This window comes from Nannospalax galili, unplaced genomic scaffold (assembly GCF_000622305.1).
Source record: "Nannospalax galili isolate Female #2095 unplaced genomic scaffold, S.galili_v1.0 scaffold318, whole genome shotgun sequence".
Lineage (NCBI taxonomy): Eukaryota > Metazoa > Chordata > Mammalia > Rodentia > Spalacidae > Nannospalax > Nannospalax galili.
Window position 1 is genome coordinate 3,069,241 of NW_008341889.1, and position 19,059 is coordinate 3,088,299.

At 39.0% G+C, this 19,059-nt stretch overlaps 1 protein-coding gene across 3 annotated transcripts in view; it reads right to left on the reverse strand.

Annotated features, from left to right (window-relative positions):
• Positions 1–18,878, reverse strand: part of Gabra4 (gamma-aminobutyric acid type A receptor alpha4 subunit) — a 79,255-nt gene extending 60,377 nt beyond the window's left edge. For 2 of the 3 annotated variants that reach the window (XM_029565697.1, XM_029565698.1), the window contains exons 1-5: positions 18,272–18,509; positions 17,719–17,837; positions 2,475–2,542; positions 1,267–1,487; positions 1,020–1,102 (exon numbers count right to left, since the gene is read on the reverse strand). In XM_029565697.1, the coding sequence (XP_029421557.1) occupies positions 1,020–1,102; positions 1,267–1,487; positions 2,475–2,542; positions 17,719–17,837; positions 18,272–18,357 (577 nt within the window). In that variant the 5' untranslated portion in view covers positions 18,358–18,509. Of the gene's footprint in view, positions 1–1,019; positions 1,103–1,266; positions 1,488–2,474; positions 2,543–17,718; positions 17,838–18,271 lie in introns of all 3 variants that reach the window. The other variant, XM_008837692.1, reaches the window with a different exon arrangement.
• Between the last annotated feature and the right edge of the window lie 181 nt (positions 18,879–19,059).

Here is a 19,059-nt window from a genome sequence, read left to right on the forward strand (position 1 = left end):
AAGAATGGTGACTGCGGATTCTCATTAAGTATGGTAATGAGCAATGGAGGCAGCAGGCAGCAGTTTCACAATCAGGGAAACTAAGGGAGTCTGAAGCAATAGTAAAAGCCAGCTTCTATTTTTGGTAAATTCTGATTGAATCAAATGTTGGAAGCAGACCTCAGAAGAGCAATCATATTTGTTACCATCTCAGAGAATGAAGCTTGAGGAAAAGAATCTCATATTCTTGACTCCCCATTCATCGCCTCCTCTTGCCTTCATCTCTACAAAACTTCCCGAAAATAACTATGTCAGTCATTTGTTTCTCGTGTACCATGCTAGTCTAACACACTGCAGTTCTTGGTTACACTGAAACAGTAGAAACTACCCTCTTGTTTCCACTTCAGCCTCTCTACAATCCATTCTGCACCAAAGAGCTAACATGAAATCATTCACTATCAGTGAAAGAAGGCCACATCTCTTTGTAAAAGTCTTTCAAAGTTTTTCCCAGATTTTTAAAAAGAATTAAACTCCATAATGTAGTCTCTGGTGGTCTGTCGGCCACTGTAATCCCATATTCGACCTCAGCTAGGCATTTTCCACATGTCAGCTCCTCTCACACTAATAGTGCTGCTTATAATATTCTAACTTACGTCATGTCAGGAAAGTACGAACCTTTCTTGGCCTTCTTTAAGTGATTTTATCTGCAGCCGAAACTGTTCGATTATAACCCTCTCACTGCCAATTTCTATGTTACCCCCCCACACACACACACTGTTCCTGAATCCTTAAATTTCACAACTGCCCTCTAACCTATCAGTTACAACTTAGTCTTCTATGGAGCATCTTAAAAAATTAGATTTTGTTGAGAGTGTTTCTTTATTTAAAAAAATTAATTAGTAGGCTTCTAAAACACAAACCATGGAAAATTTTTCTCATGGATAATCATTTAACTGCTGAATTATGGGAAAATCACACACATACAAATATGAATTTACATGACATTATCAGAAATGTGAACAACTTCTATCGTAACTTACAACTCCCAAACTTCAAAGGACATGCATGACCATCCATAGGAAAATCCACCAATCTCATGGGACACTCAGCACTTATGGTGAGTCTATAATGGAAAAATGAAAGTAAGGAAAATCAACCGTAAGTAAAAGTAATTTTACAGATTCTTAAAATGGAGGGAAAAGGAAATCGGGGAAGGGAAGGAGAAGAGTCAGGACAGACAAGAAGTAAGGAGAAAGAAATAGAAAGGAATGAAGAAAAAACTATTACCTCATCGTGTATAAAATAGTGCCATTTCTCATAATTCTAAAAAGCTTATTTGGAGCTGTCATGTTATGTGAGACAGATTTTTTTCCATTCCTGAAGAAAGTATCAGGGGTCCAAACTTTGGTTACCATCATATTGTTTAATCTCAAAATTTCAATGGGGCCATCATATCTCAGTCTTTTGTCAATCCATGTCTGTCTGAAGAACACATCCATTGTGTATTCCTAGGGAAATCGGTTTGTGGCATATTCAAGTCACAGATGACTACATACATATACACAAAAGATGCAATAAATTTTATTCTCTCCCAATCAGAAAAAGACTAATCAGAGGAAATAAATATAAGCAGAGATTATCTTAAATCAATAGAACAAAAAGATTATCAGCAGCATCCACTGAATCCCTTTAGTTTATACATTCATAAAAAGTAGATCACCACACATGAAATCATTGATGAATATTTACTCTAATTAAAAGCTGCCAACATCAGGCAATTATAGCTGTGCTTCACTTTAAATCAGAGAGCAAAAATCAGTTAATGTGTAACAGGTATCACTGTATAATTAATAACATAATATAGACATTTAAGGTGAAGCAAAATAGATAAAAGATTAATTTTGTTTTCATAAGATTCATTAAAAATTATTCAAAAATTCCCTAAAGATTTCAAGTCACTAGGAGCCTAAGGTCAAGGAAAATGTTAAGTAGATATTTATTCGTATTAACCAAAGATATTTACTATAAGACAGCACAGCTGAAGAGATGAATGTTTCTTGACAAATGCTTTGTCTTCTGATCTTTTCAAGCATGGGAGAGAGGGAGGGAGTGATGGAGCAGGGAGGGGGAACCAACAAACAACTGAGCCAGCAAGAATACAAACTGTGGTTAGGAGTATAGCATTGCATGCACGGTTTATACCAAAACTACGATGACCTACGATTTTCTCCTCCTCAATAGTTTTTGAAAGAACACAAAGTATTCACTAGGCAAATAGTCCAAGGAAAGTCTTCTCTGTTGAGAAAGACTCCGAATTAATAAATATTCAAACCACAGAGATGGGATGCATACTGAGAATCTTGTTCCTTATAAACTGCTAGGTTTAATCAGCCTTTCGCTGTGTGTGATTGACAATGTAATAAATATTAATTGCCTTGTTTCTGGCACATTTTCTTCAAGCCTCAAAAGGAACATTAAACTTCCCAGATACCTACCATTTCAACATCAGAAACAGGTCCAAAGCTGGTGACATATATGTCAGTTTTCACTTCTGTAACAGGACCTAGTAAGTAGGTGTGAAAAAATAATTACGAATGTTACAGCCTTGGAGGATTAGATAATTAAAGAATGAATACAGATGTGATATATCATGCTTTCATTTGCACCCTGAATTTTCAATGAGATAATCAATCTCTACAAAAACTGTAGTTCAGACAAACAAACGAACACAAAACAGATTAAAAAGAACGAAGGAAGGAAGGAAGGAGAGAGGGAGGGAAGGAGGGGGGAGGGAGGGAAGTGCTTCCTCAGCAGACAAAAAGAAACCATTGTATCTAGAAAGATACATCACCCCTAGGCACTGTTATGACAAGCAGTGTAGAGACACAAAAGCTTTCTCCTTTTGTGATTTTTGAGTGTCAGTCATTTGATTGGCCTCTATAAAAAAGTGAGCTGTTCAAAAGAAGAAACATGGCTGCAGGAGTGAAGCGGACAAAGCCATAAAGGCTGTAAGGAATGCATCTTTGAGGAGTTGAGGATACTCGTAAATAACTTTAAAAATTATTCCTGTCACTTTAACAATAGGTATTCCATCCACTTTGATTGGGATCAAAGTTATAACTATTCATGTCCTACCACCTGTTAGCTCTGTGATTTCCAGAAAGTTATTTAACCCCTCAACTGCAATACCCACATCTGTCCTATAAAAATTTTATAGAGATCAAAACGAAATGCTGAACACATTGACTCCATCAACAGCAAGCTCATTCCATATGAGTTTCTCTGGGACCTTACCAAGTTTCTCTCCTCTAAGTAAATCTCACTCGTGAACAAGTGTATTAATGTTTGGCCCAAAGGTAAAGATGGAGGCATGATGCCAATATGGCTGATACAGATTTGAGATGAAAGAGTATCACCCCTGTCTGGGTTTAGCATGCTATTTAAACCTGAGGAATTTAGATTAAACTCTTAACATTTTCTAGTTGTATGACTATGATCCTGTCATATATCTTTAAACACAAAAATTTTAGTGAATATCATGGTGGTGCATGCCTTTAATCCCAGCACTTGGGAGGCAGAGGCAGGTGGATCTCTGTGAGTTCAAGGCCACCTGATCTACATAGGAGGTTCCAGGCCAGTTGGAGCTACAGAGAGACCCTGTCTCAAAAAGACTAAATAAATAAATAAATAAATAAATAAATACATACATACATACATAAATAAATAATATATTTGCTGAGATAATATAGGCAAATCCCATTCCTAGAACATAATGTGTTCATAATGTTTTAAGTAATGATAGCTGTTATTTTAGATAATTCAGCATTTTATTACAAATAAAAATATAGAAACTGTTGCCATCTTAAATATTGTTTCCTTAAATGATTGTTTATAATGCTGAAATGCTAGAGGCTATATACTCTATAGCTAGAAATATTAACACCTGGCATTAAAATAGAATATCTCCCTTGGATACAGGTTGGGAAATTGGATTTATACCAAAAAACACAAACAGCAATTGTTATCACTTAAGGCTTTATGCCTAAAGTCAGCTTCATGAAAGCAAATCCAAATATTTCTCCCTCTACATGATAATGACTGGGCCACACAAACAAATACAGATTTAGGGATTAATGAGAAAATTATTTATTGAATAAGTATCCTGAGAAAAATATAACTTTTATAAATATGATGAAAATAAGGGAATAGATCGTGCTTTTAGTTTTACACTGTATAAAATGTGCCTCTTCAGAGAGGGAAGTTGATTGAATTTTTATTTGAATGGGAAATTAGAGACAATAACAAAAAATGATAGTGGTAAGCTCATTAAAACCAAATTATTCTAGACATAGGTAATCTAGGAAGCAAGTGATCTATAATTTCTTAAACCCTGGAAGATAGCAATTTCCCTCAAAAGTGGGAGAAACCATTGTCTCATTACCTTAGGCACAATTGAAAAATTACCAGAAGGCAGAAATGCTACATCACTGCAAGTGAGGGCAATGGGAGATAGGCTCCTGCAGGCAACTGGGGGGACAATGCTGTGCTGCTTAGTTTTTGTCAATTTGACACAAACTGGAATCACCTGGGAAGAAGAGACCTCAATTGAGGAACTACTTTCAACAGACCGAGCTGTGGGCAAGTTTGTGGGGCTTTTTTTGGATTGTTAATTGCTATAGGAGGGCCCAGGCCACTGTGAACCTTTCCATGCCTAGGCAAGCGGGCCTGAGCTATATAAGACAGGTAGCAGAGCAAGGGAGGGAAACCAAGCCAGTGAGTAGCATTTCCTTCATGGTTTCTAATTTACTTCCTGCATCCAAGTTTCTGCCCTGAGCTTCTGCCCTGCTTTCTGCTAGTGATGGGCTGTCAGTTGGAAGTATAAAATGCAATAAATCCTTTCCTCCCATCCTCTTTTATGTAACTGTTTTATCATAGCAATAAATCTACCTTAAATAAATCACACCCTTAAATCTACCAATTTAGTAGGAACAAGGGAGGACCTGATAATTTGCTCTTTTTAACAAGTACCAGTATACTCTAGTTTACAGATATTCACTCATCTGTTTTCTACAATAGTATTTACAACAGTGTCCTATGAAATACTGACACCATGGGTGTGCCAAGGGAATGAGTTGGGGGGAACAGAGGAGTAGAGAACGAACAGGGACAGTATTTCTCTTTATTAATGTATTGTAAGGTATGTGAGCTTATGTTAATTCTTGTGGTTAAAATTATCTACACATGATAACAGACATTTCTAAATTCTTACCTAATATAATTCTTCTGCAATGGTTCTAGATTAACACTTTATGTTCAGAATTATACCCTTGGTCTTTGAGACTAGCACTTGCTTTGTATGAGTCAGTGTATTTTGAGACTGAAATCCTAAACACATATGACAGGTAAAGGGATTTCAACAACACCCATTCAATAAACAGTTGCATGAACACCTGGCTACACGACAGGTTCCAGAGGAGTTCCCTGTCCAAAGGACTTACCATGCTGCTAAGTAACTGTTACAGGAATCAGAGTGCTAGTCATAAAGAAATAAAGGAAACGACAGAATGCTAGCATTTCAAGATGGAGTGCAGGCAGATAAGAAAGGGAGACTGGGAAAGGGATGTTAGGTTGTTGCTCAGAACTGCTTCTTCAAAGCACTAACTTTCAAACTAAATCCTGGAGTATACTCATGAACTACTAGAAGAGTGAGGCCCACTCCAAGTGACAAAGGTCAAGAGTGGAATCCTTCCTTGTGTATTCAAGAACTAGAAAAGAGACCAATTGAGCAACGCAAGACAAAAGAGGAAGGGAGTGATAAGAAGTTAAAGCCACAAAGATAATTAAAACCAGGGTGTCCTAGACTCATTTTCTGGAAAGTGGTATATTTTAAGTCCCATATTTAAAACCACATGCAAAAAGACTTGGAATACCAAGACCTGGAGATGCATGAGAAGGTTTCTGTGGACTAAATTGTGCTCCACTCAAATTCATGTGTTGAGTTCTATCATACCATCTAATGACTATATTTGGAGATAATTATTTAAAATATATAATTTCATTAAAATGAAGTCATGTGGATGAGTTCTAATGCAGTATGACTGTCTGGTTGCTTTATAAACAAGGGAGATGTAACACTGACACATACCAAAGAAGACCTCTGTGTAGACACAGAAGAGATGCCTTTTCCAACCCAAGAAACCAACTGACACCTTGATGTGTCCAGAATTGTTGAAAACTTGATTTCTGCTGTTTAAGCTACCTCATCTGTAGTAATTTGTTATGGTGATTAAAGCAAGTGAGCACAGAGGATGTCATATTTCTGATGTTTTTTCCCTAGGTTATCTTCCTCTAATAATTAGTTTAGCTCTGACATGCAAGCAAAGAGTAAGAACTTTGACTTCTATCCCAAACTCATTGAGAGACCATCGAGGACATGAAGCAAGGAAAGATCAGGATTGAATTATACATACATTTTAAAAATCATTGGGAGCTGCAGAGATTATTCAACCATTAAGAGCACTGGCTGCTCTTGCAGAGGACTAGGGTTCGGTTCCCAGCACCCATGTAATGGCTAACAGCAGTCTATAACTCTAGTCCAGGGGATCTGACACCTACTTCTGGCCTCTGTCAGCAGTGCATGACACAGGTACACTTACATATGTGCAGGCAAAACATTCATACATAAAATTAAAATAAAACAATTTTTAAAAATGTAATCATCTAGACATTTGCATGGAAAATAACTTTTAGAGGAAAAAGAGCATAAAAAGGCCCTTACAAGAGGTTGTTACCCTATGCAAATTGACAGACAATGGTGGTCAGGACCAGAGAGTGGAATGGGCCTAAAGAGTGACCAGTTCAGGTGGCATACTTTGTATGACTGCTCACAGGTCATTTGACCTGATATAATGAGCAAAAAATACTTATTATTATAAATTATTTTATATATTTTATAATTTTTTGATTTACTTTTTATGTGTATGCATACTATGCCTCCATGTATATAAGTTCACACATATCATGCAATACCTGCAGAAGACAGAAGAGGATGTTGCATCACCTAAACCTGGATTTACAGACTGTTGTTAGCTACCATGTGGGTGCTGGGATTTAAACCTGGGTCTTCTGCAACAGCAGCCAATGCTCTCCAGCCATCTCTCCACCCCCCATCATATGTATGAAGATTTATTTCATGTCAGACAAGATACTAAACTTCTCCCATTTGATATTTCACTTTATTTTACCACACCCTCCATGTTTTTATCATGAGAAGATTTTATGACTCTGAAAACTGAGTTCACTAAAGCTATATGCCAAAGAAAGAATTTTAACCCCTTGTACTAGCCTCCAAGATGTGTCCCAGCTTCACTACATTATATGATGTCATAAAATAATAACTCACAGTTATTTAAATATAGAATTTTATTGCCGTATTTTAATTTTTCACTCAGCATAATTACATGCTATACCTATATTCCCTTTGCTCAAGAGAAGGTTCTGAATTATATTCATGCTGTCCTTTGTGTCTTACTTCAACCTGCTTGAATCTGTATTTTAATCATTGACATCGAGATGAAACCTCAATCTTTTTGAAGTCCCAAACTAGGATGATATTTTGCACCTATGAGGTGCTGAATAACCATGATTCCTTATACAATCTCACTAGTGATTTCTAAATGCTTCAAGAGGAAGATTCATTTGCTGCATCACTTAAGCCCAAAATACTTACCAATTAAAGCAGAAACTGTCTTTTAATTTATATTTGTATTCTCCCACAGAACCAATCTGAAGCCTTATATGCAAAAGATTTATGATAAATCAGTTGCCAATGAACAATGGAAGTGATGCAATTAAGAACAATTCTTTTACACTGGGTCAGTAGCAGCACTTTTATCTTGGGGGTAATCAACAGCCACGTAACTGGACTTAAACCCCACTCAATGGGAGGGAACTCATGTGTGGTGCTGTAAACATAGCCCAAATACACATGGCTGTCAAGGCTATAGATCTTAATGAAAACCCTAAGGCTGTCACATCCCTAGAAAAGTTTAATTTCTTACTGTATACCAAATACGGATCGTTATATTTACAGACAAATATGCCAGTCACCACTTATCAAAGAAGCTTCTTTTGCAAAAGACAAAGACTATTACAGGGTTCTACAACTGGTCACACACAGAGACTAAGTGTCAATGAAACGTCCAACCTTAAGTGACACATCTAAAATGGAACCTCTACACCTAAGGTTTGTGGAACCTAGTGGAACAAGGAGTAGAGAGAATACTAATGAATCTCTCAACTCTCATCAATGAAGCTCCTTCATACAACACAGGGCAATGAACACAAAAGGCCACAAATGGCCAAAGTATAGAGACTAAATCTGTAGAGTGGGTTCTTAGACAAGACTCCTACATTAAATTCCACCCACCCAGGGTTCAGGGACTATTGTGAAATAGGGGGTGGAAAGACTGTAAAAGCCAGGAGACAGAGTGCATGACCATATGGAAATAGAGTATTACAGGCTCCTAGGACCTTGCTTATATGAATATACAGGAGTGGTGTCATCATGCATAAGGCCCTTGCAAACTCAAGGAGTCAAATACCAGCATAGAACTGGGGAAATGGGCAGCAGGCCCCAACCTTAGCCGAAGAACTTTTAGCAGCTGATTAGTGCTGGGTGAGGGAGAGTTGATCTTCTTTAAGGGAATGACTCTAGATAGGCTGACTAGACCCCAGTGGATGAACTTGTACTGAGGGACATCTGGGTACATTAATTTGACTCAATAGGCCTTAATGTAAATGACAGTATGCATGAAATCTGGCATGGCAGGGGCTATTCGGGGAGGGGATGATAAGATGTTTTTCCATGAAAAATACAAAAATTGAATTAAAAATGTAAGAAACAAAAAGAATCATTCTTCAAGATGCTTCTCATACTACTGCTTAGGATGTTCAAATCCACTTTCATAAGAGAGTAGCTGAATAGAAACTACACAATTGGAGGTTGGAAATATTTCTTCTCGTAACTGTATATGTATTCATGTAATACCAAAGACCACTTTTTCACAAAAATCATACTTCTTTGGTAACGGGGGATTTTTCATTCTTTTAAAAATATTCCTGTGAGGTGAAATTTTTTGACCCAGATAATCTGTTAGGCAAAGAGGATCATCGGTAAGTCTGAAAAAGCCGAAAGTGGCAAGATGAAATTCAGGGAAATGGTCCTATCAAATAAACTTGTTGGGAAAGCAGGAGCCAATTAAGAATGTATCAGATAATCTTCCCCTGTCTAATAGTCAAAGACCTAATTAAAGGGAATCACTTTCTAATTTCATCTCCAATAATTGTATTCAATTTGCTGCTACATCATGAGAAACACCTAAAGAATTTTGCTGATCTCAACACTAGTCAGTGCTGATTCTCCACACCTCCTCAGATACACCCCTGAGGAAACATTTCTGGTTTCCCCATTATCTGAATCACATAAAATCATAAAATGCCAGTGGTGTACAAAGTAAAGAGACTCCAAGTACTAAAGACAGAAAACAACAAATAATCCTTGGGGAAATATATAAAGAAACCTTTAATTTTCATTGTCATTAATAAGATGTGGAGCTATTACATTTTCTGAATACTAAACAAAAACAACAGATACCCACTGATAATTGCTGAGAAAGGAGGAAATACCAGACATCTAGAAGCTTCTTTGACTTAAAAGACATTAAAGATTAGTGCCTCTCATAGCATGTGATCCTTCTATCAATGCTGATTTACTTTGTATATAATTAAAGTCATCAATAATAAAAGCAAAAAGGTCAGTAATATATGAAAACAAGAAATTTATTAAATAAATTTACATAATCTTGTGACCAATAAAGATGTTTTAAGATGTTCAATGATATCAGAACATAATGGAAATAAATTCTTTTGCAGTGAAATGCCATTCAAGCATTTCAGTGGACACACAGACACACACAGACACACACACACACACACACACACACACACACTTACTTTCCAGGTGCTAAAGTATCTGTAGTTTGAGAATTTTATGTTCATTGTAAAAGGGAGTTTAATTTTGTAAACTCACCATGGAAAAACAGTTTGGCATTATCTCTTCGAGTTGAACTCCCACTTACACTAAGATCCAGAAAAATCCACTCCTTGATATATATGCAAAAGAAACTCTTGCACATTTACAGCAGGCAATTTGGGCCAGAATATTCACAGCAATACAATCTTGGAAACAAGCAAAAAGCCTACTGCCAACAGAGAAAATGAATAAGCTGTTCTTATGCAATGGGAATATCACATAACAATCAAAATGAAGGATCTATAGCACTGTGCAACTATAAGAATGAAACTTAGCAATGCATAACTTTAAAACATACAGAAAGTTTATATACAATAAGTTAAAGACAAAACTTTCAACATACATTCAAAATAAGAATGACCTAAAACAACAGCTAAAGAAAGCCCATGGAAAAAAATCTTGAGTCGGGGGTGGGGTGGGAGAGGACCAGGAAGCTAAGATTGAAGAACTTCAGAACAAATTGCAAGTTAATGTTGAGGTCCTGATCGCTGATAACTGTTCATTGCTATGTTTAATATATTTTAATAAATGAATGAATAGATGTACAAATAAAGTTATATGCGGGTCTACCATAAGAATGCCATATGAACCGAAGATCATTAGTCCAGAATTCATTCATGTGAACTCAAGGCTTCTTAAAGTAAAAAGATTTTAAAAGTCCTAGAGTATAAAACAGCAATGTTTAGCAATATACAAAACAAGCTAATCCATATTTTGATGTAATCTGATGATCCAATGACGCTTTACCTAAATCCTCATCAATATACTAATAGAATATGATCTATATTTGACATGGCCTATTGCAGCAAACACTAAATATATTTTGTATATACTTTCTCTAAAGAATATATAAGTATATGATACTATTAGCATGTTTTGTTTTGATAAGCCTGTTCTATAAAGGGATCTTTCTTCTAAAAGCCTCTTCCCTCCACTCCACTTTTAATCCATTCTGCACTAAACCATTTCTAACAGTACACTATGATATTTCTAATCACAAAAAAGGAAACCCTCCCTCTTTCCTTTCCCTTCCATATTTAAACTCCTGGAAAAAAAACTAGTACAAACTGCCCCAAATTCTTCCCTTTGTATTCACTCCACCCTCTATCTCAATTCTGACTGACTGAAATTTTTTTGTCAGTGCATCAATTTTCTCCTATCAACGCCATTGTTTCACCAACTTTAAATGTTATGTTATTTCTCCCATTTCCAAACAAGGTTCTATTTCATAAAACACTGCAACATTTTAAGTCTAATATTTAGCCCGTACTCCCAAAGTGACAATAGGTGAATATATCTTTTGTCAGTAATAACTAAGATTGCTAAAAAATGTTTACTTAATTCTACCTCATTTCTCTTGATTGCCTCAACCATCTCAATTTTCTACTCATTTGTACAATGTCAAAGGAAATCAATCTCTCTCTCTCTCTCTCTCTCTCTCTCTCTCTCTCTCTCTCTCTCTCTCTCTCTCCCAATATACCCACACCTACCATGCCACCAAAGGATTTCATCAAAATCACCAAAGACATACACACTGCTAGATCTCCTGGTCAATTTAAGCCTATATCTCTCCTGATCTGTCAGAAGCCTTGAAGTTTGCTGGAGCACTACCTTTTCACTTGACTCACACAGGCTCCCCTGATTCTCCTGTTAAAGTCACAGACAGCACTCCTTCTCAGACTCCTGAGGCACAAATTCCTCTTTTTCTTTTCACACCTATTAACACTGTAATCATAAGAGCACAAATACTGATACTGTGCCTTTTGTCTACCCTTGTTGGCTTTTTGGTTTTAAGATTTCAAGTACCATGTGTGTTGACATGCCTACCACCCCTAATTTCCAGACTCAGTATCTGGTAGGAGCCTTGAACTTAACATATGCACAGGCAAGTAATTCATCTATGCCTCTAATTTGTTTCTGCCAGCATCATGACAATTGCATTTCTGTGTCTAAGTCAAAACATTAGCCGCCCTTACTTCCTTTTTCTCGAATATTGAATTATAGCTATTGTCCTTCAGCTCTGACTTTAATATAAGGCAGAGGCCAATCAAGTTTTGGATAGTGACAAACTTCTCTGCCTCTCTCTTGGGAAAAGTGTTCATCATCTCTTGCCTGGTTTAGAGAGGAAATTTCTAAACCTCCAAACTATCCCTGCTTCTAACTGTTCTCTCAACACAGCAGCCCCAGTGAGCCTTTTAAAAATCTTCAGTCCAAGGTCTGCCCCTAATAAAAATCCCTCTAGTCATGGCTGGTCTGACTCAGAGTCAAAGCAAAGATTTACCTGCTTGCAAAGCTTTAGAAAAGCTCTTTTTTTTTTTTTTTGAACCACCCTGGACCAGTTTCTTCAGCACTTTAATCTGTACTATGTAGGGGGACTGCACTAGAGTTCCTTCTCACCAGAGGACTCCTACCCAAATGCAGCTCATGTTCTTATCCCTCTGTGAACAGTGTTCAGGTATCACCTTGTCAATAAACACTCCCTAAATACAGAGTTAAAACCACCTCCTCTCCTGCTATATGTACTCTAACTGCAGCCCACTGACATCAGACACACTGCAAAATTAACTTATTTCCGCAGATCATCCTATTTCCTCTACTAGAGTTAGTTCTCAGGAGGGAAACTCGGGCAGTTCTCAACTTTGAATACCATACTTTTCTAGTATCTCAAAATATAAACCAAGGAGTCAGAATTATTTTCCTTTACCACCATGTTAAATATATAATTTTTGTGAATCAAAATTTTTAAAAATCTCATCTTTGTCCACTTATATCCATCCTTACTACATCTACCTTACATCTATGTTGTTTCAGGGCTGGAGAGATGGCTCAGTGATTAAGACCTTTGACTGCTCTTGCAGAGGACCTAGTTTCAGTTCCCAGCACTCACATGACAGCTAATAACCATCCATAACTCCGGTTCCAAGGGATCCAATGCCCTGTTCTGAATTATGCAGTCATTGGACAACACAGGTGCCCTTACACTCCTGCAGGTAACACACGCATACACATAAAATAGAAATGGTAGATAATAATAATAACATCTATGTTATTTCATACAGCTGTCTAGTTAAGGAAAGAAACAACTACAATAATAAAACCCTTAAACACAAAAGCACTATCATGAGTCTCCTGGTTTCCTCTCTTTCTAAACCTTCCTTCACATAGCAATCAGACAAGTCCTATCACAGTCTGTAAGATTACAGTTTTATGTTCTAACTACAGGCATACAGAAAGCCTTCACTCTCTAATTACCACCAATCTATTATTCACCTTTGGATCTTCATACTTGCTTTGTTTGTCTCCCTGTTTAGTTGGCTTGTTTTGGTTGGTGGTTTTACTGCCTAAGAATAACCTTTTCTTTCCTTGCTTGGCATCATTTGGCCTTAACTGGAAAGATACCTTGGCCACCACCATCTATGTAGACTAGACTCCTCTGCCAATTTTGTTTCTCTCCTTGATGTTACTCAACTGCCCTGAATTTTTATCTTTGTTACATTTGCCTCTTCGTTCTGTCTAGAGGTAAAATCCATGAAGACCAAGTCTGGTTCCAAATCCTGTTTTAACAACTCCACGTTGCTCTTTCTTCACAATACTCTCCCAACATCCTGGAGTAACAAATGAACTAATGAATGACCTGGCAAATGAAGCTTTCTTTTTCTTTTGCTCTTTTTAAAATATACTTTTCGTCTATTCTTTTTAAGATTATGGTTTGCCATTTAATAGAAACTTTGACATTTGAAACTTTTTAGATTGAGATAATGATCATCTGAAGACAGCACAAGAACAGATTGTTTTGTGTCAGAGAAACACTCCAAACTTACACAAATGAATACAAGTCTCCATGTTTATGCCTTCATTGTAAATATTATTAAAAGTTGAGAATAAACAGTTCTCATTTTACTCTTGGGGGACTTAAGTTTGCTTATTCTTGTAACTCCTTAACTGAGTTACAAGAAGTTATATTCAGGACAGTTTGACTTTTGATAAATTGGATGATTCAAAGAAGCTGCAGAAGTAGACAGAAACATCAGTCAGATGCCTGTGGATCTGAGGATGGGGTATGAGTTGACTTTGTCAATAAAGTTTTAGTGGCTTTGAAAATTTCAATGGGCCTCTCTCAGCCTCTTCTCTAACAGAGGGATTATGCTTGTCCTGATAATCTGTATGTTTATGTAATAATCTTATCAAATAATGCACTTGAAAATATTTTTAAAACCACGAAGAACTCAGGTAATGTGAAGTCCGACTATGTTAGTGAGAAACCTTGCAAAATTGATGGCAGTGTTTTGTTTCCATTTCAGGAAGGCTATGGAAAGGGATGTAATCACCTATATCTGAAGTATTAATTATTTGAGATTGTGTGCCACCAAAACTCAGAAGCAAAGGATTAATATGTGCCCTTTGGATAAATGGAAAATGAGGAAGGGCAGGACTCCTGAGCTATCTCCCCATGGCTAGCACCCTAGCTACATCTTTTTATAAAGGCATATAATAGTGTTAAAAGAGGACAAGAAGGAAAAGGAATGACTTTGTAGCTCTCTGTGGCAGAGTCCACCCCGTGCCACTTCTGAGCAGGGACAAGCTACGTCAGCATGATAGGAACTGAGTCATCTGAGGCTGAAAGACTTCTGCCCTTCAGAAGTCCACTGCAGCCTCTCTCAACCACCTTCCCTGCTCATCTTTTCCCCTTTTCCTCCCCAACAAGAGACCTAGAGACAAGGGAGAGAGTTCCTGGAGGGATGAAGTAAAGAGAACCGTTCAGTTCCTTTCATTTCCCCACTGCAAGCTGTGCTGCTGAGTTAAAAATATATAATTTAGTTTCCAAATCTATTTCAACCTCTGCCTGGCCTACTGAGCAATCACAAACCATCCAATTTCTATTCAAATCTTTGCTTTTAGCTTTATTTTAAATGGAACACAGCTAAGTTGTATAAACAGATAAAAAGTAAATGTTCCACAAAAAGCAAGAACAGGATTAAAGGAACCAGGAAGTCAATCCATATTTATAGTGTACCAGTCAAAATCTGAATGGTTTTCATCTTATTTTTAAAATGCCAAACTTTCCACAAAGTATAAAAAGTCATATCATAGAAAGGATCAAATGTGTGGCATCTAGAATTCTGTGCTAACAGTTGAGTTTTCTTATTATTTACAGTAGGGCACATTTACAATTTCATGTAAACAGATAATGTGTTTTTGCAGGTGATAATTAACATTCCTCTGTCACATTTGGAACACTGCACATTTACAGAGATTGACCCATCTGTAGAAACTAAATAACATTGCCACAAATATTTATGAGTGGAATAAAAAATACATAAGATTGTTTTATATGGCGATTTTTTTTTTAGTAATTAATCACCTGCTAGTACTCAAAGTAGGACAGAGTCAACCCTTTCCCACAAAGTTTTGAAAGGATTTCCAGGTGAGTGATGTAGATCACTTGGCAGTGTCAAGTAAAGTGACTGATAATGGCCTTGAGACACTTAGAAGTATTGCAGTTAACCAAAATCCAATGACAACTTGTGGAGATTGATCTCAGTCATTTAATGATCTACATGGTATTATGGGAGAGAGTACAGGATAAAAATGTTCCATGTACAATGGATTTCTTTCTTCCTTTTGAGTCATAAGTTTCTTTACAGCCAAGTGAACATATTTTTACTTTCAACAGTTAATGCTAAAACCACATGGTACCAGCTATAACGTTGCACTTTCATTTAAGATCGGGTACGTCAATTCTCTGATGAATATTTAAACTACATGAACTATATTTTTGTTAATTTTTTTCTTTATTTGAAATGTCAAGTTTAAAATCTTTCCGGGAAGATAAATCCCCTTTTATTGACATAATACAGTCTAAAATGGCATCATACCATCTAGAACATTCTCCGCAAAACTATTTTTGATCCAAAATGGTAATTTCCTAGTCACTTATGAGAGATTCTACATTGACAAATGATTCACTTCTCTAATGAAGTCTCTTTTCAGATTTGTGTGAAGTCAAATGCAGTGTGGGCAACCTATCCCTGGAGAGACAAGGAGGGGAAAAAAGCAGGAGAAACTTCCATCCATCTATCACTGTCAACCTGCAGACACTGAATTAATACCCTCACTCATTTCCCAGAACTTTCTCCACAAGATCAGGAAAAGAAATGGGTTAGAAGGCACAAGACCAGATCTTAGCCTATCATTAATATGCTATGCACCCCATCCAAATCCTTTCCTGTCCTTAGTGTCCTCATCTGTCTTGTTCTCCAAAGAATCATCACTCTATTCTGTCTGACTCCACTTTGTCTTGTGCTTCCTTCTCATTCACGTCCACACTCCCTCCACCTCATGTCCCATGTTGTCCTTCTCTTCCCTGAAGCTCCTTTTCCATCCTCCCACCCTCTCTCTCCTACCCAGCTTCAATAGACCACAGAAACTCTCCCAATGCTTCTAATATGTGATACTTAGCACATTACTAACTAGTCCAATGTACCTGGCTGTGTCATGTGAATACACAATGCTACCTGGGTTCACATCCATGATCTGAATTTGAACCAGTCACCAAATTTCCAAACTTGATTTCTTAATCTGTAAAAATGGGAAGTAGCAATGGCTTTTTCTTGATGTTGTTGTGAGAGTTAAGCAGAGTCATTTCTGTAAAATGCCTGATCTATATGAAGCTAATTAAATAAATATAATAATAATAGTTGCTATTATTAATAATGCCCTTACAAGAATTTAGGCTCCTTCAAATTACAGGCTCTGATGTTCAATTCATTTACAGTGGAAAGAACAGACACTTTGCCATTGAAAGAGTGAACCCACCCTGAGTGGGATCCTAACAAGTCACTTCTTCCTATTGAACTGGACTGAGAGGCTGTCTGAGGCGAAGAATTTTATCTGTGATTTCTGTGAATCCAATGCTTACACATGCTTATTACCTGGATGCTCATTAAATATACAAAAGGACTATGGTATGAGAGCAACAGTGTTGTGAACAGGTTAGTCTCTATTACATATTTCACAAATATTTGTTGAAGGAGGAAATTAAGGCTGAGCACTAGTAGGGAGAGGCAAAGGCCAACTCCAAAGAAAGTGAAAAGAAGAGATCAGGAAAGGACTGAGTTCCCTAGCAGAGCAGTCAGCTTCCTGCCCCAGATTCCTGTCCTAGGTAGAACACTGGGCAGGCAAGCCTTTGACAGAGGAATGGACCGGGACACGTGGGAAGACAGGGGACCAGGGATCAGCAGTCTTTAATGCAACAACGTGCCCCCGGGCTGGATAAAGTGCATAGATTCAAGGAAACTCCATGCTCCCAGCTCAGAGAGCCGGGCAGCCACAGCGCAGCAGCTCTGACTTCATTTTTGACTTTCCAGCCTCCCCCACCCTGCAGTCAGGTCTCAGGAGGTAATTAACGTGGGGGAGGCCAAGCTTCTGAGGGGGCAGGGAGATGGGAAAGTACGGGTGGGGGCGGTCTTCTTGTCATAGGTCTTACTGAGGAGAGGAAAAGAGAAAGGGGGTTGGGGGGACAAGAAATAGAGAGGCTGATTTTCATTTTTTGCACGTGAGGCGTACCTAACGATAGTTCCACAGATAGACAGGCAGACCAGAGACGGACAGACACAGCACACTTGCATTTTTGAAACAGTTCATACCCCCAAATCCAGGACGCAGCCTGTTGTCATAACCATCCAGCAAACTGTCCAGGATGCGGGTAAAATTTTCTGGGCACAATTTCTCCTCCTTTGGGTTCTGTCCTGCGGATTCGTTTAAACTGCAAGCGCAAAAATAACGGGGGTGGAAAATACTATTTTAAGAATAGATCTGAGAACAGGTGGAGAAAGGTTTGCCTTCTAGGGAAAGAGTCGCTGGCCTTAAGCTAAAGGAGGGTTGGGGGTTGGGACAAGGAGGAGTGAAATGGCCAGGAAAAGAGCACACCCAGTAAGCACGCACCCTCGGGCAGCATGCACCCCAGGACAACACGTATCCTGACATCAGCGCTCTTGGACCCGACGTCCCAGTGCTGTCGCGTCTAAGCGGTCAAAGGCAGTCAAAGGCAATCGTGGATTCAGCCCATGTTGTTAGAGCGAAGACAGGAAGGTCTGGTTTGCTCAGAGATGGCCAGACGGCCAGAAGGCGTCTGGATCTGGACACTTGTCCACCTTCCCCATGCATCCCCAGCTTAGGATCCCCCTCCCCCGAACTCACCAAGCCGCCAGGCACAGGAAGTGCAGGAGGGCGAAACTGACCCCGGAGCACAGCGCAATCGCGGGTACCTTCTGGACAGAAACCATCTTCGCAACATGCCATACTTTAAGCCTGTTCACGTTTCCAGGCTCTCGAGATGCCCTGAGCAGGGTGCGAAGAGAGGGCAGAGTGGCTCCCGCGGCGTGCGCACACTCGCGCTCACACTCGCCTGTGCTCACACTCGCCCGCGCTCCACCAGCCCAGCCGCGGTGGGCGTGTGTGCACGCGGGCCAGGGGAGGCGGGACCTGCGCGCTCAACAACCCCCTCTCGCCGCCCGCCCCCTCCCTTGCCGCCTGGCAGCTCAGGGTGTGCAGAGCCAGGAGCAGAGCTCTTCACCCTTTTGCGCTTGCACGCGCGGGCTGGGCAGTGAACTTGGGCGCGCCTGCGAGGCTAGGCAAGTTTGCTCCAACCTGTAAACTCTAAGGATGCAGCCCAGAGGCCTGAGCTTCTCATGGGTCAGTGACCTCCCCAGTTCATCCCAAGTGGATCCTGGTCACTCGCGGTGGTCAACCTCCTTTACGGGCTCCTGGTTCCCCTCCCTTCACCGGGGATTTGGATGTAACCCATACATCGCCTCTCTCTAGGTTGTCTGAGGGCCTGCTTGTGCCCACTGTGGAGGATGGAGGTGGAGAAAAGGCAAGGTGGCAGGGGTTGTGGGGGCGTGGGAGGGGGGACTGGGGGGAGGTGAGGGGAAGGAGAGGGTATACAGTATGGGCAGAAACAGCTTTTGGGACCTCACTTTAAGGGC